This window comes from Amia ocellicauda, chromosome 21 (genome assembly GCF_036373705.1).
Source record: "Amia ocellicauda isolate fAmiCal2 chromosome 21, fAmiCal2.hap1, whole genome shotgun sequence".
Classification (NCBI taxonomy): domain Eukaryota; kingdom Metazoa; phylum Chordata; class Actinopteri; order Amiiformes; family Amiidae; genus Amia; species Amia ocellicauda.
In genome coordinates, this window is record NC_089870.1 from 13736243 (window position 1) to 13758748 (window position 22506).

General features: G+C 38.6%; 2 protein-coding genes across 5 annotated transcripts; one reads left to right on the forward strand and one right to left on the reverse strand.

The window, feature by feature from the left end:
• Positions 1–1066: 1066 nt before the first annotated feature.
• On the reverse strand, positions 1067–14290 carry slc25a29l (solute carrier family 25 member 29-like). 3 transcript variants are annotated; one of them, XM_066694205.1, is made up of 6 exons: positions 13923–14290; positions 8972–9015; positions 8007–8044; positions 6889–6923; positions 6493–6576; positions 1067–5040 (listed from the first exon to the last, which is right to left on the reverse strand). In XM_066694205.1, the coding sequence occupies exon 6, from the start codon at positions 5038–5040 to the stop codon at positions 4267–4269; it is 774 nt and encodes a 257-aa protein (XP_066550302.1). In that variant the 5' UTR covers positions 6493–6576; positions 6889–6923; positions 8007–8044; positions 8972–9015; positions 13923–14290; the 3' UTR covers positions 1067–4266. The 3 variants fall into 3 exon arrangements, with proteins under 3 accessions (XP_066550302.1, XP_066550301.1, XP_066550303.1); XM_066694204.1 differs by lacking the exons at positions 6889–6923; positions 8007–8044; XM_066694206.1 differs by lacking the exons at positions 8007–8044; positions 13923–14290.
• A 3944-nt stretch (positions 14291–18234) lies between these two features.
• Positions 18235–22216, forward strand: slc25a47b (solute carrier family 25 member 47b). Of its 2 annotated transcripts, none has more exons than XM_066694942.1 (6): positions 18235–18584; positions 19398–19441; positions 19530–19601; positions 19699–19881; positions 20587–20857; positions 21207–22216. In XM_066694942.1, exons 1-6 carry the CDS (start codon positions 18548–18550, stop codon positions 21482–21484), a joined length of 885 nt encoding a protein of 294 aa, XP_066551039.1. In that variant the 5' UTR covers positions 18235–18547; the 3' UTR covers positions 21485–22216. The 2 variants fall into 2 exon arrangements, with proteins under 2 accessions (XP_066551039.1, XP_066551040.1); XM_066694943.1 differs by having other exon boundaries at positions 20587–21038; positions 21207–21293.
• Positions 22217–22506: the final 290 nt, after the last annotated feature.

The following is a 22506-nucleotide window of genomic DNA, read 5'->3' on the forward strand; positions in this document are numbered from 1 at the left end:
TGCAATCTACTTGATGCTATGCATTTCTGTATAGCAGTGTCCTACCATGTAGATGCTGCTGGTTCCAATTGTTATAGTTATCATCCTTCATATCTAATCAAAATAACAAGTGATTAGTTAAGGTATGTATGTAACCTGTGTGTTTGTACACATGGTTGGAGCCCAGAATATTCACATACATTTGAATCTTAACTGGAGATTGATTCAACTATAGTTATTTATCAATTATATAGATTCAGCCTAGCAAAAAACCTAAAGATGTCAGTTGGTAGAAATGAGTTTAAAGGCAGTGCACACACATTGGACTTCTGCTCCGTAGAAATCAATGGAGTGGCAGTCAATTTATACACCGACTCTTGACTCAGATATTACTTTAATAAAGTGGTTTAGTCTCGGTGAATGATCAACCTCTGAAGTTTATCGAAAAGTACTCAACTGATTTTTGTTTTTGCAGGCTGGGGATGAAGGCTTGCCTCACGTGAGAAGTGATCCTTGCAAGATGCTGGAATGCCTGGATTCCTCCAATGTTTTTTGGGGATAATCGCCTCAAAATAATTCTAATTCATAGTTTCTGCCATGAAACACCAGTATTTAGTTAATTTTGCACAAGTGATTAAATAGTTCTTAAATTATGATTTTGAATTTGACATTGCTTAAATGTTACAATTGTACTGTGAAGTCTGATTAATGTGATCTGTTATTCTCCTTTATCATGAGCATACATATACACACACACACACACACACGTACATACTAATATCCTATAATGATATTTAGAACTAGTATTTTTCTTTAGCTTTTATTTAAAACCAAAATACCCAAAGAGGGCACTGTTGTGCTGAAACATTATTTAATTTGCATTTATTTATCTGCTTTACCATGTTCTGGTCTTACCCAGAAGACATTGACAGGATCTTTGCTTACTATGGATGACCTACAAAATCCTCAGTTGTGTGGCATCTCAAGATAAGTGTCTATTCCAGTTCATAGAAAAGTTATACATTTCCCTTGTCACGCAAGTATTACACACTGAGCACCTTTACAAAATTGAAAGCAGGAGAGCAAAGTAGTTAAACATTTTTCCATTTTGTTTATTTAACCCTTTTGAACCAGGTTTTATACAATACTTTGGTACAAGGGAGTCAAACATGGCTGAACATGTAATTCTTGCAGACTTTAAAACATTCATGAAGCATAATCAACTGACATACAACTATCAGTGGCCTCAACACATTGCTTTCAGTGGAATTATTGCAGTTTTAAAACCCATTTCAAATCTCTTAAAGAATTGTGCCCTCCTAGCATGTAGCCGGAGACCAGTCTTTATTTCACAGTTCAAAACTGAAGTACTAATACATTTGACCCTTCCCTTTGACAAACAAACATTCTAGTTACTGTTTTTACAGCTTTTCCATTACACACCCTAAAATACAAGTCCCCATGAACTTCACAGGTGAGTGACCATAAACTGGGTGTCAATCCAAAAACAGACATCATTCAGACATCTGCAACAAAGACTATGAAAGTCATATTGGCTACTAGCAATAATCAAAACCAAAAACCAAAACTATCCCTCAATAATGAGGGCAATCAGACTTGTGCTATTCTTTTGTGTATAATACTAACAAGGAAAAAAGCCTTTTGTGGTGTGTGGTAGTGCACTATTTCAGGTGTTAGCATAAAAGATACTGAAATGCAATCTCCCCCCCCCCCCCTCCCTCTTTATTTCTTTAACATCAGTCATAATAGTCATTTTTGTGTTACCCCACAAAAAAAACAGATGGAAAAAACACGAACGTGTTTCAGACCCACTTAGATGAAATGGCTTGCTTGACTGCTGTTCACACCATAAGACCAATTACAAGGTCCGCTGAATGCACCTGTGAATTTCACAGGGCTTAAAAAATTTAAAAATAAAATAAAATCCCTAACCTTTGTACAGTTCAGATCTCTTCATTCAACTGTAAATCAACTTCACCAATCCTCAGAGAATGGCTACCTGAATTGATCTGATGCCACAGTGCTGTTATAAAAAAATACAACTTTTGATTGATTGTCTGGGTCAAATTTAAGTTTCTGTTCCCATGAAAAAAAGCAAATGCAAAGAGATATGGAGGAATACATGAAATTGGAAGGCTTTGCATTTATTAATGCAATGGTAAACCTTAGTTGAATGCTTTTATACTTTGCAACAAACCAGTTCTCTCTACGTACACTGCAGCTAAACCAGAAATATGAGATTAGAAGACCTTTTAAACCACCACACACTATATTAAAAATAAATATTACTAGAACTGCACTGTATTGACTAGTCAGTACAATTTAAATTTAAGAGCAAGATTTCAGAAGGAAAAACATTAATCAAAATATAGAAGTTGCATGGATGTTGGTGGTTCACAACCTACAATATACCTATATATAATATATAAAACCGATCCAGAAAAGTTATTCAAAGCACCATTCTGTAATCTGTTTGTAGGAGATTGTATAAAGGCATATTGTCCAGAAGTCAGAGTCCTTTTGTGAACATCCTGCTGCCACTTCACTAGTAATCCTCAACTGAAACTGTCAGGGTACACACATGGCCTCTTCAGCAGTCTCCCTTGCCTTACTGAAGTAGTGCTACACTCAGAAAAGGCAATATTATATTGGTTTGAAGAGTCACATTCCTTTAGTGGTTTAAATAACATGGTAGTCTGCTGTGGAATTCAAGTAATGTATCCATTTAAATGTGTGTGTGTGTATATATATATATATATATATATATATATATATATATATATATATATATATATATATATATATATATATATACATATACATATACATACACACACACACACACACACACACACACACACACACATATATATATATACACACATACACACACACACACTATCACATTTGATCTTTCTAGAGAGGAATAGATTTTCTTTGCCGTTCAATAACCAAGTTACATTCACACACTAATCTAGAGCAATAAGAGCACTCCTACAAGCAATTACACTGAGGACCCCACCTCCTCCAGGAATGAAGGCCCCTGGAAACATAGTGGTCAAAGGAGGAATTCCTGCAAGATAGACTAACATGACATGCAGCATTATGGGGAAACCTCTCTACAGATCAACTATGTAACCACACTGTCCAGAGCCAGAGATGGGCAATCCCGGTCTACTCGAACATCACAAATTCAGTGCCTAGTTTCAAACTGCATTGTGCACGATTACCCTAGCATTAGGATTTCAATGCACTTACTGCATTGCTACAATATAATGAACATGCATGGGATTTAAAAAATACAACAAAAGTGCAGTCGATTGAGCCTGCTCAATGCCACAGACTGCCGCAGAACAGGGACAGATCCTGTATAATAATCTGAGGGTGGTTGAAGGAGAAGGTAAGACAGCCTCCTAGATCTCAAAGATCTGAATAGACTTACTACGCCTTCACATGTATGATAATTTGCTTAAAGCAAACCTTACCCATACTTTGGTTAGGGCACAAACAAGAAATCCATAAATACCATAGCCTCACACGACAGAACGCACTGGAACAAGAGGATGCATCAAATGGATCATTTACTCCTCTGCATTCACTAGTCTCTAACATGTACTGATGATGCACTAGGTCTGACAGTAATCTAGACTCCCTATTCAATATTAATAAGGATAAAAATAGTCTTTGTATTTACATCTTCCATCCTTCTCCAGATGGACACAATTCTAAGATATAGCACAGTGACCGTAACAATCCAAGTTATGTTACGGGAGTAACTGCAACTGATGGCCTAATCTTCAGTTATGCTATCCATATTGTCCTTTCCTAGCTTCCCCATAACATTCACGTGTCATGAATAAAACTTATATTATACTGAACACTGAACTTTTCACCAGCAAAAAACAACAAGGACGGAGTTCAATAACTGGAGAATGTTACGGGCACACCTGCATAACTCGGGCTGGTTTTGCACTTTTTACAACAATTAGTTTATATTCCAAATAAGGCAAAAAAAAAAAAAACTAAAGCAAAAGTTTAAAATCATTAATAAAATGGTTGCTTTATACAGGTTGGAAAAAAAAAAAAAAAAAAAAAAAAAAGATTATATTTACATCCTTATAGCTTAACTCTAAATTTACACTTTATAAAAATAGACTCCACTGCAAAGCCAACCATTGAATGTGCGCTCTCTCAGTCAGCCAGCCTGCAAGGGCTCATGGGAGGGGTCCACCTCAGTGGGCACAACAGAGCAGCCAACGTCGACGATCACAAGCTCGATGGCTGCTGCTGCAGTGCAGAGGCGGGGGCAGGAGGTGGGGCAGGGACCGGCTCACAGTCCTTCAGCCCCTCGTCCTCGCCCCTCATGTAGATCAGGAACAGAGTCACGGTAGCAAACGTGGCTGCATTGACGGGGAAGGCACGGAGCAGGGTGGAGGTGAGCCCCCGCGTGAACACCCTCCAGCCCTCCTTCTTCCAGCTCTGCCGTACACAGTCTAGGATGCCACTGTACTGGTTGACCCCTCCGACCCCATCAGCCTGCAAGCGGGACTTGATGACGTCGGCAGGGTAAGTAGACAGCCAGGAGGCGATGCCCGACATCCCACCGGCGAACAGCAGCTTGGGGATCATGTAGGGGTCTTCAGGCTCGCAGCCCAGATAGCGCGTCAAGCAGTCATAGGTCAAGAAGTAGAAGCCGAAAGCAGGGGTTTCACGGACGAAGGTGGTCAGCATGCCCCGGTTGATGCCTCGCAGCCCCTCCTTGTTGTAGATCCTCACCAGGCAGTCCAGGGAGTTCTTGTACAGACGCCGCTTTGACTTCTTCTCTCCCGTCCCCTGCAGCTGCATGCGCGTCTTGGCCAGTTCCATGGGGCAGCAGATGACACACTGGATGGCCCCTGCGGCCGAACCTGCCAGAAACTGGTTCATCGGGGTGTCCCGGCCCAACAGCCGCATGGCATTCCCCTGCACGCCAAATACTATGGCATTGATGAAGGTCAAGCCCATCATGGGGGAGCCAATGCCTTTGTAGAGTCCGAACATCTGCAGTGAGACGGGCAGGAGGTTATTGAGGGAAATTGTATTAATCAAGTATTTTCAAGAGAAATACAATATAGTCCAAAGACTGAAGCCACAGAGGCCACTGATCAGATTTTAGTATTCTGCAAACAAACAAAATCTCAGCTCAAAAAGTCTCCAATTAAAGCATTTTATTTTAATATGGTTAAACTCCAAGCGGGTTGTCTTGGGGGCTTAACATTTATTTGTATTTGTTTAGATGAAAGAACAGTGCATGGAGGTGCAAGACAAACGCATACATACATTCCTTGGACAGTAGGCAGCTTTGGAAAAAACATCACAGATTTGACTCAGCAAGACACCCAGTCTTCAAAGAATCCACAATCACAAGGTCACTGCTCAATAACACTGGCAGCTCAGCTGACAATGCTGCTACTGTCACATCTTTCATGGTTTCTCATAAATAGACCAGATTTAACTAACTACAGCATGAAGCATTATTACAAGTGCAAGTAAAACTTCAAACCAATCTAGATGCTTTTAATTTCCATTTAATTTTAAATTCTGCAGAGTGTGAAATAACTATGCAAGGCTTTGTTTTTGGCTTTTATTTTTCCTCAATAAGTTCAAAAACCACAACCTTTTTAAGCAGGTTTCCTGGCAATCTGCATATCAGGAAATTAGTCGCATGTGAATTTCACAGTATTTGAGTCACATTTACAGGACAGTATTTCTATCAAGATAGTTTTGTCTTACTGTACAATGCGTCACACAAATCCTTTGAGGTTTGAGCACAGCTGAATGAAAGTCTGTGGCTCATGTCAAAGGAAGATGAGAATATGAACCAATATCAGATACATTTCACCTCAAAAAGCTTACAAGGAGAACATTTTAACTGGGGAAAATAGGAACAACCATTATACCATGAGCATACTGGAGATAACATTTGATGGGCTGCTTGTTTTGTGCTGCCTGTGGAGACAACCATACCTCTGATATTCTGAAGTGGAAACAACCTACTTCTACATCAAAGCCACACGTTCTTTCAAGTTTCTCCTCAGTTTGTGGAGAGAAGCAATGGTGAACTTTCCTCCTGATAATCCGGCTACCACACCACAGCACCCACCCCCACCTCTGCCCTTCTTTGTAACATTTTAATGACCTCCCGGGTTTGTAACTTCCTCAGTATGGTGTGGTTGGTTATAAAGCCTCAGATTCCAATGTCCTGGCCCTACAAGGTCCCGATTAAACAGAGGGAGAATTTGTATTGAGTAAAAGGGCAAATTATACCCAATGAGGAGGTTGAGAGGAAACTAAATGTATGGTCCTTTCCATAAATCATGGCGTCATTACACCACGAGAACCTAGAATCTAGAACCATTAACAGGATAAAGGTAGTATTGGGGCTTTGAGGATATGCAACTCAGTGTATAGAGTATTGTTAATTACAGAGAAGGGTGGAGCGGGGATACTTACAGACTCTTGCCTTGCAATTGACTGGAAGCAGTGAAAAGTCCCCCGATACAGAGGCCTGTCAACATTTTGAACTTGGAGTCTGACCTGCAAAATAAAAACCCCCGTGTTAGAATGAAGCAGCAGCCATGGTCAGCACCTTTCCACAATTAACAACTGTTTGTCACAAGGACAGGAACTATGATGTCTGAGAAACTTAAAGAAAAGAAAAAAAAAAGTCAATCTAGGTCATTAAATGAAGTGAATGAAGATGGAATTTAACATGTAATATTAAATATTCAACTGAAATATCAATAAATGTATGGGTTTAAACCATTTTGGGGAACTTTGCCGTTTTTTTTTTTTTGCCACATAATCAAGACTGAGAGAAACAGAAGGATTGACCTTGACTGTACTTACTAGGTTACACTCCCGGGAAGAGGTTTATCCCTCATCTACAACAAAGTAACACTTTTGCTGTTAATGAAGACAGCCCCTGGCTCAGAGATAAAGGCAGTTAAAAGCAAAAAAATAAAAAATAAAAATAACCAAGTAAAAAATAAAATAAAAAACATTACATTGTATCAGCAGGTCAGCAATAAAACTGATCGCATTTCAGTTTCTACTCTGATACTACTGTAACTAATCCCTGCACTTTTGTAAATAATTTTTTTCTTGATGCTACAGTGGTATGCTAAAGTGTTCTCCAGCCTCCAGCCTCAGTCTGGAGATTGTGCTGACCCCAGCATCCATGCTCTTGAGGATGTTCCCATCCAGAATGCGGAAAAAGGTAGACTTTTTCCATTTAATTTGGCCATGCCATATGGTTAGAATGGTACTTGCTACCAGAATATTTCCTTATTTGTATTGAATTATTCAAAACAAAAACATTAAATATTTAGCTTCCGTGTGCTTTTGTAGAGCATGCAGCTAGAGCTGCTGAAACAAAAAGATAATATGTCAAATAATTTTATAGATTTATTCTTCAGGACTTTGTCCAAGTCTGGAAGGTAAATCTAAATGATACTGCAACTGTAATGTAGCACTCCAATATTGATAAACTTGGTAATCGTGGGATCTTGAAGGCAGAATCTCATCTCTTAGCACTGTAACATCAGCTGCATATCAGAGAACAATTTTAAAAATTAATGCAAACGCTTAGCAAATATATCTTCTCATTTATAAACATCAAAAGGTTTCTGTGCGCTCATTTAATCTTCTATGCACAATCTCCAGACTGAGGGACAAAAGCAGGGAAAGAAACTCCTCAAAGTAACCAGTAACCAGCAACACCACAAAAATGTCTTGAGGGATTCTGGAAAAACTGTCCTCATGCCTTCAACATCACTGCCATAACATAACAGCTGGACCTCTTAGGAAAATCTATAAATTCGGCATTCTAACCCACAGATATGACAAATTCGCCACATTTTTCTCTTTTTCCCATAATGCCATCTTGCCTCATGTTAATATGAAGAATTAAAAAATAAATTAAAAAAAAAAAAAGACGCTTTTATTTAAAATTAATTCATCTTTACCGGAAAGTCTGGTGGGACATCTTGTATACAATGGAGTCCTGGAGTTAACAAAACATAACATTCAAAAATACAGGACCCTAAAACGTTAGAGAAAGACAAAAGTATCGCTCCTGCATTGAGTCAACAGATTTTAGCGTCTGTCTACAGTAGACACGTACTGCAGCTTCAATGTTAGTTGGAAAGTTATTTTCAGGAGGCTGGGGGTAGGGTGTTAGAAGACCTTCAAGCTAATTATTTTGGCTGAAACACAAGCCAATTTGAGGTTGCTCCTAACCTACTGGAATGCTGTTGAGCACATGAAATAATACACCTTTGGCATGCTGTTATAATCTAAGCAGCTACATTACACATACATAATTTAACTGGAAATTGTGTTAAAATACATGCATTGAACTATATATAAGCTCAGTAAAGTGCCATAGCTAATAAGCTTCGGCATGCATTACAAACTGCATTACATAATTGTTCCAAGATCTTCATTTTAAATCAGACAGAATACACAAAAAAATCTGGGATCTTTATGTGCGAGATGCTCAACCAAAACTGCACAGAAATTACATCAAGTAAAAAAATCACTGTGCAACCTAGCTGTACAAACTATTGCTCTCCTTTTGAGAATCACAGCACAATCTCCGGAGGCAGGTTTATCAATCCCCAATTGCATCGATCTACTTTAGCTGTATCCAGTGTTGGGAAAAGATAGCCCAGGGGGGTCAGTTTCTTTTAGCTTATTCATATTTTGAGATCTTAAATTAAGCTACTTTCCTAACCATATAACTCGGTATGAAGCACTCAGTTTTTGGTTTAAGCCATACTATTAAATGGAACAAAACCAAAAATATTTAATGACCTAATGAGAGTGGAAAATTACAGCTTTTACACCTTTCAGAAATTATAAATCTGAATCCTACTAAATACTACACATCTAAATTCCTTCCAAAGAAGCTTTAAGTTTTTGAACCCACCTTGACAGTGTCAAAAGGGTGTCCTACTAAGACACCAGCAGCACCTGAAACAGAAGAGACTAATTAGAATTGCAAAGAATTTGTCGGGCCCCAAACAATGACTGTCCTGCTCAACAAGTTTAACTACAATCTAGCGTTACCTTTAACATGCTAGTGTGGAGTATATAATTAATAATTTAATCCAAATAAGTTGTATTTATGGAAGCGCATGGCTGAAAGGGTTCTGTGCCTAGGTGGGCAGAAGGGAATGTTACATTTGCAGCATCTTATCTCGCTGTAGTTTTCGTCACAGGACCAGACACGTTTACAAGACGTCACAGGAGGCGAAAGAACAGAAGTAATACTGCTCCCCATTGTCAGATTTTAATATACAAGATGAAAGTGTCTCAGTTTTGCATTTTATTATTGTTTATAAGTCAGTAGCAATGACCTTTTGATTACATTTGCCCTTTTTGTCCTCCTTTAACACTCATATTCCATATTGCTGTATCACCAGTAAGTTTCATACACACATTGACACATTGCCAATAAAACATTTGGCAGATATCTAAAATGTAACCGACATATGATCCCAAATACCACATTATGCTGGGTATTGTATCGAGGCAGCATAATTGAGGTATTGCAGAACCAATTTGTTCCCTCCTCCACTCACACTGAAACTGGGTTCCAGTCCCACAATCAAATATCTGGCAAGACTACATAGGACTGAAGAGAATAGCATGGGAAGCACTCTTACCTTTAAAACGCATGATTTACAGTACATATTGAACAGTTAGATAAACACACTGTCCAATAGCAAACTTGAATAGCTCTTAAAGGATCTGTGTTCCCAGTGAGAACAGCCTCAGAGTTTATAAACCTCTTATGTAATGTGTTCGTTACTGCTTTTCTAGTTCTCCGTAGTGCAACCCTGACATTAAGTGAAATGCAAACCCTGCAAGTGAATAAAGCAGGGCCCCTTTCCAAATGTATTCTCCCCTAGTGACACTGCCTCCTTAGACCATGAACATAATCCTTTCTGAGGTTGTGTGCATAAAGGGGGCTCGATCACGAAGGCCAATCACAGACAGACACCACCCTCAACCCCTGAAATAAACCAAACGCTTCATTTTCAGAGGTGGGACCAACTGAGGGATTAGCTGCACTCTGCCCCATTCGCTTACAAACTCGGCATTCATGTCCTTGATGTATTTAGACCGAGAACAGGGACATAATTTTAGTGTGCAATACTTACCAAACCAGGAAAGAGGTCTTTGGGGACAGTTTTTATTTGTACAAGAGGGAGGTACAGGTCTCTACTATTGCATATTATTTGTTCAGCTGGGGCTCCTATGCAATACCCAGTCATGCGATAACTGCATTCAGTTCCACAACAAGGTCAAAGCAACCTTAAAATACCACAGTAATTTTTTTAAGCCATTTAAAAATTCTATTAAAAGGAGAAACATTTGGAAATTCACCCGATTTATTATTAAATGGTCCACTATTTTGAGCTAATGGTTCAAACTAAATAGCTTACCTGATTAGTAACTGGTTTAACCTGAAATCTACAAATATAGCTAATTCTACCCACCTTCAGACAGATGCATTTGTGATAACCACAAGTTTAATCTCTAGCAGACAGGGCCTACCCCTTACAATATCACAATGGAAAGAAGCCATACTGAAACCAATAGGTTTCAAAAGCAAAACCCTTTCATAAAAAGGGAAATCCTGAAGTTTTTAAATTCCTCTACTTATGAGACATGTGAGGGGTATTCCTTTAACTTTGCACCAGCACTATGGGATTAATACTGGAGAGAATCATTCACTTTTCAAATCCATATTTAAGGTTCTCTTGCCTGCATTCAATCCATTACTGTTCTGATAATTGTATATGCTTTCCATAACCCCAATAAGGTAAACACCCCAGTCATCTTAATTACAAGCTTTAACTTGTAACAATTAAGCATTTCAGGTTTTTAAATTAAACATCCCAAGAGCCCATTAGGACTACAAAACCTTACGTAATGCATCCCTGCTTTATCAGTGATTAGGCCTTGCCAAAAAAAGGTGTTCTGTAAATATTGCTTACTGGTGGAATGCATGTACATTTCATGGTATTTCTTAAAAAGCTCTCTGTATAATTGGCAAATCAGAGATGAACTGAATCCTGAGCAATCACTGACAGCATCACATTTGCAAAGTAACTGCCATTGGTTAACCTGGGGGTGTGTACATACCTTTCCCTTTTTTGGAAAGAGCTATTCTCATTGCTGCTTCCATGAGGCAGTGTTTATTGTGTGATCCTTTTACTATAGAGAATGTACCGACTTTTTCCAGGTAGTCAACAGTATCAAAATACTTACAACAGAGCTTTGAGTGACGGGTGACATACCAAAGATGAATACTGTAACAGGTGCAAACAAACCTTGGGACAAGAACATTTTAATTAAAAATGTCTCAAAAAAGCTACAATGAAAACCAAAGGCATGGTTCAAGTTTTCTACCTCTATGGTCTCTGTTCCAAGTGGCATACAAAATCACAAAAGGAATTTTATTCCATTAAATTTTTTTTAAGCTTGTTAGTTCTCACCGCAGATCCTCAGCAGGAGTAACTACTAATTGAAACCACTTCTCACAGAATCTTCATTACCTGCTCTGCTGTGTTTAATGGAAAACAAAATAACAGCTGTTAAAACCACACCTTGTGGGACTGAGAATTCAGGCATAGGTTTTGAATAATATGCCTAAATTCAAATATTTCTTCTCCTGCCACACATTTGCATTACATATGCACAGATACTTATTTTGAATAGCATATATTCAAATAAAGGTACACTATCCCTTCAAAAAAACATTGTAGTATGACATCTACGCAATACAGTCTGAAACAATGCAATTTTACACCTCAAAAAGGCCCACAAACGCAGCCCAAGTCTCAAAGACTTGTTACTCCAAGGCCTCTAACCAGGTATCTGAAAACCTTCATGCAATAGCAGAGCTGGACTATCCTTCCCATTATCCATTGCAGTGAGAAAAAAATCCTTTGGAATTATGCCAAATCTCGGTTGTGTGATCCATTACTATAAAGATTTTTCCAACTACTCTATAAACTAAAGTGATGCCACCATTTAGTGCCAACATATGGATGTCATTCTCCGGTGTCCAAATTATCATGGAGGTCTCTGCTCTGTGCAGTTAAGAATGGATACATAGGCCTATATCCAAGTTGTCCAAATACAAGGATTTTCTTATGGCCTGTACAGATTACCCTTCCTTAGACATACCATATCATTTGAACCAGTTAACCTTGATTTGATAGGACAGTATCTGTTCACACAACACTACAGGTAATCATGTCAGAAAATGAAAATCCCTCATCTGCAAGGGTTCCCAGATAAAGTTGCACCTCGGGGAGGAATCATGCAGATCACATTGCCACAGCCAACCTGTACTAAAATTTTCCATGCGGTTAACTGAGCACTTGATCAGTTACCCTGTGGTGTATAATTAATGGGAATTTTGACCTCCTCCGGAGAAGTTAGCCCATTGCATTGTACTAGAACATTCTCAGATTTGTTTTTGTCAAATGGCCCCGACTACTCCAGAGAGCATTGATAAAAATATTTAAAATGACTAACACGCTGAAATAACTTGAATAAAACTTTTATCCCATCCCATACTGGGAACTTTTGAGTATATATATATATATAGTAATGGAACACACAACCGTTATTTACAGTGCTGTCTCAATATAGTAGAAGTATGCAGTAACAGACAATCTGAAGTGTTGGTTATACAATTGTAACAGATATTAAAAAAAAAAAGTACAATTTTCACAACCCGTAGAAAAATGCAGATAATCCTTAATATTACATTTATGTTTTATTGACAGGTTTGAGAGGCATCTGTAAGAACGTTGAACGCATTACTGTAAATAAAAAGCAGCTATACAAGATCATCTTTTAAAATTTAATTTGTTTGAAACGCATAATCAAGACGTATTGAACTAATGGGTATAGAGCTCTTTCACCACTAGACGATGTTTGGACAGAAATCGGTAACCAGCCGATTAATCGAAAACACAAATGGAACGCTGAATGCATAATGAGATAGATTCTACGAGTTATTTCAAGTTCAGATCATCAAGTATTTTTTAATTGTGACTAAAATCGAAAACATTAAAAATTGCCAATATAAATGCCATCTGTAGACCTATTACAGACATTTACTTTTACATTTTCTGCGATACATTGTGTGTGGTATGGATATGTCCAAAGGGAAAACATTAAAATGTAAATTCTTGGTTATGTAATCGATAGTTGCAGTTGCAGCTGCGTTGTTTCTTTTTATAGCGTCTTGAAGCTAGTAAACACTTAGCTGGCTTTAGAGGTTATAACAGAGTAAAATAAGTTGTACATGTTGCTGTGCTGGAACGTCCACTTCATTTCATATCAATGTAACGCTCTCGATTGGAAAAATCGATTAGCAGTTAGTGATTTTAGGATGGATGTCTAGCTTTTTATGGTATCGCACTTTTTGAACAGGCTCTGCTAGTAAACCTTTCAAAACTGATGTATAATGTAGCTTATTCGCCACTTACTGCAAAACGAAATCGGCGTCTGGCGATTACGCAATCGTACACAAATCCGTGTCTGACACCCGAGACCTCATGATTCAACTACATCATTGCGTTGATCGAAAATGGAAATGATGCAGAACTTTTATTTGTTCTCAGATCAACTTCGTTAATCCCACCCTCCCCCGTGAATACATATCTTCACAGAACGCATTCTTAGTCATGCGAATAAGGCATACAAAATAATGCAAGTGTTCAAAACGTGGCAAGTGCTCTCCCTGTCCGACCAATCCACCTCATTTCCTCATCTCAATGAGTAATCCGCTGAGCATACAGCTCACAAAGTCGGCATTTATGAATTGAAACTGATGTAAAAGACAAACTCACCTCCCAGACATCCTGCCACAAAGTCCAATGCCATTCCCTTCTACAACCTCAGGGTCTTCTCGTCTCGCAGTCCTCAACAAAGCAGCCCTTTTCTGTCTCTGTGCACAGGCTGCTGCAACGCGTGATGCTTTCTTCCCAGTGTGCTTTACAACTTAATTCTTTCTGCGTCACAATTCATGCACTTGGCGGTGGGATTTCCAGGCAATTGGGATTTAATGTACAGTCTGTCTCAAAAGAGGCAGCAAACGTCTCTGTCTAGATGGTTTTGTGTTGTATATTTTGTCCGATTTCCCTCTTGAGAGTCGGGTAAAAATGAAGCACCGGCAACCTTCTAGCTCTTTCTATTTCTGTACCGTGAGGCAGGGGTTTATTCAAAGGAGGTATATATATCCTATTTTAGAGGAATCGGCTGCCCAATCAGGACGTTGCGATGAAGACAACGCCCCCGCCGGCAGACCTCCCTTTGTAGCCATTGGCTGCTGCTTCCGTGTCTGCGCAAGCGCGCTGACGCTTTAATGCTGTCTGCACAACCATTGAGAAAAAAAAAGAGGACACGTAGGGTAGTCTTCTCCAGTCAGGGCCGGGATGGATGTAGTTATATCACTGTCAACATACGTGTTTCAGCTTGTACCTTACAGTCACTTAGTCGGATTAGCTTGTTCCAAATATAGTGCAAGTCGCTTTCCCACTCATTATTGTGTTTGGAATTTGAATTAGATCTAATCGTCTTACATTCAGTTGTGAGTGTGTGATGTTGACTTAGGACGGATTAAATCAAAACCTTGAGAACCTGCTGGTACAAACCTGTATATCATGGCAGTTACATTTGTGATTAGAAGAAAGTAGCATCTCACTCAGAATGATAAGTACAGTTTTCAATTTTTAATCCCAGCCATAGTCTCAGAACATTAATTTATACAGCAGGGGTGGGTCAATTTAGTTGGACTTGATACAGGTCAGTTAGACCCATGTACTTAGAGACTAAAGATGTAGCATTTAATGCAATGGCACACAGGATGGTACAGTTCATACCACATCAGTCTGATATTTAATCACACTAGGTTATTCATAAAAAAGGCTGTGTCACCACACCAAATTTAACAAGGAACGACCTGTTCATAGGAGAACAATGGCAATACTTTTTATCCTTAAAGCAGACAAATTAATATATATATATATGACTTGTTTATAAGTACAACACAGTAGCACAAGTAAACTACACTAGTTTGCTTCCAGTTGGCATACACTACACATTGTCATTTCATCATGTTTGTTGTTTGCATAAACTACATATTCCACAATTCTAGTAGCCTAAACCAGGAAAGTAGGATTTCACAGATTAATACAAAGAGCAAGATAACACCAGTGCTGAAGGAGTCTGTTTCACATGTTATTTTAGTTTAATCTCTTTAACCCAGGAAGTGTCACACAGTTAGATGTAATGCTGTCAATGTTTCACTGCAGTAGATAAACACTAGTGACAAATCCTAGCCTCCTGCTATTGGAATATCTGAGGTATTAATGCCTGGGGTATATCCTCTGACTAGCCAAACACACTTTACTGTTGGAAGTCCCAGATCTCACACTACTGGGTTAAGCTTGACTGATAACATGGGCTATTGTAACAATACTGCTGCCAAGAGTTCATGCTTACACCTTGACCTGATTTGTTACCTACGAGAGAGATTTTTTGGACATATGACAGAAAGACACAAATCCAGCACTGATAACAAAGTCACAGCATTGTAATGTCCAATAAAAGCTGATAAGGGCGATCCAAGTTAGGATTTAAAAACTATGATATGTTAGATACTATTATATATTATTATAAGATCTATCTATCTATAAATCTATCTATATAACCATCATTATATACATATACAGCTCTGGAAAAAAGTTTCTGAATTGATTTCTGAACTTGGAGTGGTCTTTAAATTTTTTCCAGAGCTGTAAATATTAACTGCCGGCCCTGATCCCACTACAATAGTAGTAATGTAACTATTTCCAAAATTTTACAAACAAATTCATATTAACTATTACAGTTACAAAGAATTGTTCCTGTCACTGTTATGTACATTTTTTTAGGATTCAGTTTTTTTAGCACAGTAGTAAATAAATATGTACTATTAGAAGGTAACAGTGTGGAGTAGTGGTTAGGGCTCTGGACGCTGGAGTAGAGGGTTGTGAGCTTAGTCCCCAGGTGGGGGATATATCTGCTGTACTCTTGAACAAGGTACTTTACCTAGATTGTGTAAATGCCCAGCTGTATAAATAGGTACAAAAATGTATGTTATATGAAATTAACAGTTTTGTGCATGAACCTTACATTTTTTTATCAATTGATCAGCTTGATGAAAATAATATCTATTTATTTCTTAGATGAATACAAGGAGTATGCAGTGAGTATGCAATGGTTTGGGGTCTGAGTGTCAGTGCTACACAGTGGAATAGTAATGAGAAACGAATGAAAGGGATACACCAAGTGGATTGTGACGCAACTGCCACGGGCGGGATCAAAGACGACGCTGTGTGGCAGCTAGCTGAGAGGTAGTGGAAAATTACAAGCACCCTATTCAACTGCTAGACTGCATTCAACACCAGTTCCTCTGCAGGGTTTTGACGGTTAAACATACATACTATCATGAACTAAATAGACAATTCTATACATTACGGAGTACAAAAGCAGGAATTCGTTTTCTGTTTTTATATGTGTGTATGCATATTTATGTGTGTGTGTGTATATATATATATGTGTGTGTGTGTGTGTATATATACACATATACATACATATACATATATATGTATATGTATTTGTATATAAATATGTATATGTATGTATATGTATATATATATAAATCCATTTAAATATTCTAGTCTAATCTTAGTTATTTTATGTTTCTCATTAGTTTGATTTCCTAAAATTTGATTCAAATATATAAGACTCGAGACACTGACATCACGGAATCCATGGCTGTCAATTTGTTCAAGTTTGCCTTCCGTCTAATTGTTTAATACTTTGTTTTACTGATCTGAGTGGGTTTTCACGTCACTGATGTAGCTGTACGTAGAGCTAATTTACATATTAATTAATTCCTTTGCCCTTTGAGAGGGGCATTTCATCTTTCAATCCAGCATAGTGTCTCCAGTGAGGTTATAACACACATAAACTTGGTGGATTTGCTCTGCCACCACTACAATTATTTTGAGGTGTATGTAGCTAATTCAAGCTACATCTCTCAGTAGATCAACTAGTACTAGAAGCTAACGAAAAACTTTTTTTTAAGTTTCCTTGACTTTAAGGAAGGTCAATCTGTGTCACAAGACAGTTATCACAAACAGGAGGCTTCATTTAACTTCATTATGTGAAACCTATTAAAAAAATCTGTTTTGATCCTAACTAATTATTGACTTGCAGTCTGGAGTTAAACGCAAAACCCTTACTGACTGAATGACAGGCTTTATTCAGATGTTGACCAATTCCATGATAACAACTCTGTCTGGTAAAAGTATAAGGTTTAAATATAGCCTAGCTGAAGCCTTTTTGAACATGTGGCACTGTTTATCATAACAGTCAGCTGCAGGGTGCAGGGCAGGACGTCATGACTGAAATGCATGCACTAATCTTTGTTGCAATGATGTATCTGTGAATATAAGCCCTCTCCTAATGCCAGTATTGTGACTACCTTGCCTGCTCTTTATTTAAGTTAAATAGAGTGTATGCATGCGATCATCACCAATTCAGTAGACTCGTTTACTGACACAAAGAAGCAGCATGCTATTCTGCCAGGGTGGTGATGGGTTTTACACATTTTATTTCTATGCATGAGTTATAGTGGACATCAGGCACGACTGTATTTCTAAAGAAAGGTAATTCTGTATTGATTACACATCACACAACATTTTGATTATCTATATAAAAAATAGATGAAAGTTTCAAAATAAGCAAATATTACATTTTGCAGTAAACATGTTGACACTGTCCCAACGGTGGCCTAGCATCAGGCCTTGTGTTGGCCCAGCATTGTGCATCCAATTGTAATTCGACTTGGCTAACCTTGTTTTAATAACCACAGCCATTCATTTAAAGGGATAATGTGTGATGTTGTATATCAACCAATTTGATGCATTTTATATTAGAAAACGTCTTTTTCATTAGGAGAATCTCTAGTAGCATCCAAATGATTTGCTAATCTGGAACCAACGAAAAGGCAAGACATGATATGTACACAAATGGTTGATTGAAGGACGTGTTTAATTTATTTTTATTTTTTGCGGATGTGAGGCGAAGGTGGTGCTGTCACATACTTCGGCAATGTTCGGCTGCACTCGGAGTCGCCGTATTGTGACAGTATCGGGTTGACTGATTCGGTAATGGGGAAGGACTTTAAATCAAACCGAAAACCTTTCACTGGACTGGATTTACGAAAGCATGACTGATCTACATGAAACTCTGTCACTTATTACTGCAGACACCCGCATTTCAGGCTACATCACTTGCGAAAGTCAATTGAAACGCGAAGCCATTACACGCTGCCTGTGTAGATTGACTCCGGAATCGCATGATTTATTTCTTTATTTCAGTTTAATCTTTCGCGACGGGGATTGATTGCTCTCTGAAAAGGAGGATGCACATTGCAGATTTCATAGCCGGTTCTGTTGGAGGTAAAACTGTATTTCTGTTATGTTATAAGTATGCTATGGTACTTCTAGATGTCATTATGTGCTTGAATGCATCGAAACAGCGACGGTTGTTCGCCTTGATTTGTATCCAAAAATAAAGATGTTTTGTATTTTTTGGTAAAGCCTGGGTTAAAGTGGTCATACAAAGGAACCAATGAGGTTGTCTGCTGGGATTTGTATGCTAGTACGTTAACGACGCTGTCCCAGGAATTAAGGTCGCGGTGTCGCAGCTGTTGTAGCAGAGCTGCAGAATCCCTCCGCTCCCATTGGTGGAGCAGCGCAGATCTGCGGAAATCTGCGCAGCACAACCGCGACCTAAAACTGGAGCAGGGCACCAAACACAAAACCTCGTAGGTTATATAATGTTTAATGTCTAATCTTCATAATCCAAACAGACCCTTCAAGTTCACTTGTCCACAAAGTACAAGAGCAGCACATCTGCAGAGCGGTGTAATTATCAACCGAAGGACTTAATTACAGTACTGTGACTGTGACGACTGCATTTATTCAGTCACCCATAAGTAGCAGCTGCTGCCTACAACAGTGTCTTAAGCACCTATGATGTTAATTAAATACTTATTCTCTTGCAACCTTTGTACAACTAAACATAAAGGAGATGACATTGAAAAGGACAGAACAAATGATAAAGTGACTGCAATGTTGCAATATCCTGGAACACACAGATATGTAATTATGTAGTTGCAAGACTAAATGAATAAATCTACATCTAAAACTGAACAACAGTTTTATTTTGGGGAGGAGCTCCTCTGTTTATTAACTATGTATTATCTACAGGGGGCCTTGGAGTGGTTGTGGGCTATCCACTGGATACAGTCAAGGTAAAATCATATGTACACATTGAACATACACATCACATAACAATAATATTATTAATAATAATAATAACAACAACAACATATTGTTTAGGTGAGACTACAGACCCAGAGGAGATTCACAGGGGCTTGGCAATGTATTCAAACCACTTGCAAAACGGAAGGGGTGAGAACCTGAACATTCCATACTTTACATTAAGCTGTTTTGTTCAGTGCTTTACTGTTGGTCACTGTCTAAAATTTGCTGATGTTGTTGTGTGCAGGTCAGTGGGTTCTTCAAAGGCATGCTAATGCCCATGACCACAGTGTCCATAGGCTCTTCTGTGGCCTTTGGCACCTACGGTAACTGCCTGCAGTGTCTGCGCCAAGTACGCTGTGGCAGTCTGGAAGCCCCAACATCCAAGGGGGACATTTTCCTGTCTGGGTTTGCAGCAGGTTTTGCGCAGGTACCAAATGTAATTTGGGTCTACTTGACAATAGAACATCTAAGTTATGGTAGCCTTTTCATTGAATAACCACATGCCAGCTCAGTGCCAATAACAACATGCCAGCCTACTGCCAGTACTTACTTCAATAATAGTCATAATTTTAAAAGATATTTTACTTTACTGCTGTACTTTAGAGCCAAAGCCCACGTCTCCCATACACTGTGCTTTGTTATTACTGCTAGATTAAGGAGCAATAGTTCTTCATATTATCTGTCATGTTTACATTTTAATTAAGGACTTAGTCTGCTTCCTCCACGTTTAAAGTTTTAAAGTCACACAATCAGTAGATTATTTAAAATGTTATACAGCTCTGGAGAAAATTAAGAGACCACTGCTAAATTATCAGTTTCTCTGGATTTACTATTTATAGGTATGTGTTTGGGTAAAATTTACATTTTTGTTTTATTCTATAAACTACTGACAACATTTCTTCCAAATTCCAAATAAAAACATGAATGGAATGGAATGGCTGTACGTATGTCTTTATGTTGTTGGAGATACATTAGATCCTACCATACCATAGTTTAGGGTCCTTACAGAAATTAAACAAGGTCAGTTCATCTGCCCTTGATTTTGTTGACATTTTTTGTTGTGACTTTACTTCCCGAACTTTATCTTTAATGTGAGTATACTTTCTTTTTCTTTTCCCCCCACCATGTTAAGGTATCAGTGATGTCTCCAGCAGACATTGTGAAAGTGCGGCTACAGTGCCAAATGAACCCATATCAGCCTGGTCAAGGCTCTGTCTCGTTCTCCAAACCCAAATACCATGGCCCTGTGCACTGCCTGTTAACTATCGTCAGGGAGGAGGGCATACGAGGACTGTACCAGGGTGCCATGGCTATGGTTCTGCGGGATGCGCCCGCCTTTGCTACGTATTTCCTGACATATGCCATCTTCTGTGAGTGGATGACACCAGCTGGGAAGAAAATAGGTAAAATACTGCTGTTGGAAACTAATCAAGGAATGAGAATAATGGAAATTGCATATGGTGATAAGTTATTGGCTAGACTGCATGTCCTATGCCAGGACGGGAGAGCATGTGCATATGTAAGCTCCCACAGTAGCTGGATACAGAAGAACTGAAGAGCAGGATGTATGACCAAGTGATGAAGGTAAGAAAAAGTAATACAATTAGGAGTTGAGTAGGAGGTGCAGCAGTGTAACTACTGAATGAATTCCAGTTTCAATATTACAATTGGAGCTGCAGCACTAGGTATTATATATTTGTGATGCAGTTGGCATGACTTGACTCTTGCCTATGTTGTTGTGTTCTCTTGCAGATTGGACTGGGGTGCTGTTGGCGGGGGGCTTTGCAGGTATGTGTGCGTGGTCTGTTGGCACCCCGATGGATGTGATCAAAGCCCGGCTACAGATGGACGGGGTAGGCAATAAGAGGTACAACGGTGTGCTCCACTGTATCTCCAAAAGCGTCCAGAAAGAAGGGCTGAGGGTCTTCTTCAAAGGCCTGGGCCTCAATTGCCTCCGAGCATTCCCTGTCAACATGGTGGTGTTTGCAACGTATGAGATGACAGTACAGCTCCTCCGAAAGTCACCATAAACACAACCTGGCCAAACCCAAGCCCAGAGAGGCGCAGGCCAGCAGGTTGTATGGGTAAGAGTGTGATCAGCTCTGATTGTTTTCCATTACAAATTATCTCCACATTCCTGCATTTGCCAAAATGAGACTGTCAAAAATCTTTGTAAGCATTACCTATAAAACCTGTTAGTATACCTGTTAGATCTCCTGCTTCCTGGTTGGCCATGTCCTGCATTGACCAGCAGAGGCAATAATGGATAACTGGCAGGGAATAGATTAAACAAGTTGAAAGCAGAGCTCAAATTGGTTATGAGCTTTGAGCTTCTTTTAATTGTTAAACAACCCTATGAACAATGATTGCCGTGCGATTAATCAGCTTATCTTTGCAGCAACATGTTTGTTTGAAGTTTCCAAAGAAGGAATCATGCTGGACGAATATGTACATATATACATCACAGGTGCAATTACTATCATGACACACTTATTTTTATATCCAAAAGCCTTAGGCCTGGTCTCAAACAGAAGTGTTTTAATTGAAGTGTTCTGTGGAGCTTCATCTAAATGACCTTCATACAACTGACGTTTTAGATTACAAACCGATTGTAGACTTCATGTGTGAACTGAGTTTTTATAACATTTATAAAAAGGTGTTCTTTGTATTAAATGTTTATCCTAAGTAAAGCACATATGTAATGTATTTAAATTATTGAAACAAAAAACAAATGTATGAAATTAAAAGGATTTTTCAAAGGATGTATACATTGTTTTTCCATGTTCTCAATACTCAATACTCAGTGACTTTTCTGTATGGCACTAGGCATTGGATTAAATGTTTATCCTTTAATTTCTCAAAATTTTCGGATCACACCTACTTTGGCATATTTGTTGCATTACAGTTGCTTCAAACGTGGTTATTATGCATTAAACACAATACACCCACACTTTCAGGTAATTTCTGCACTCACACTGGAAGTGGAATGTTTTACTCATTTGTAAATATTAGCAGCCATAACATAATAGTAACCTTGACACTCTTTGAGAGG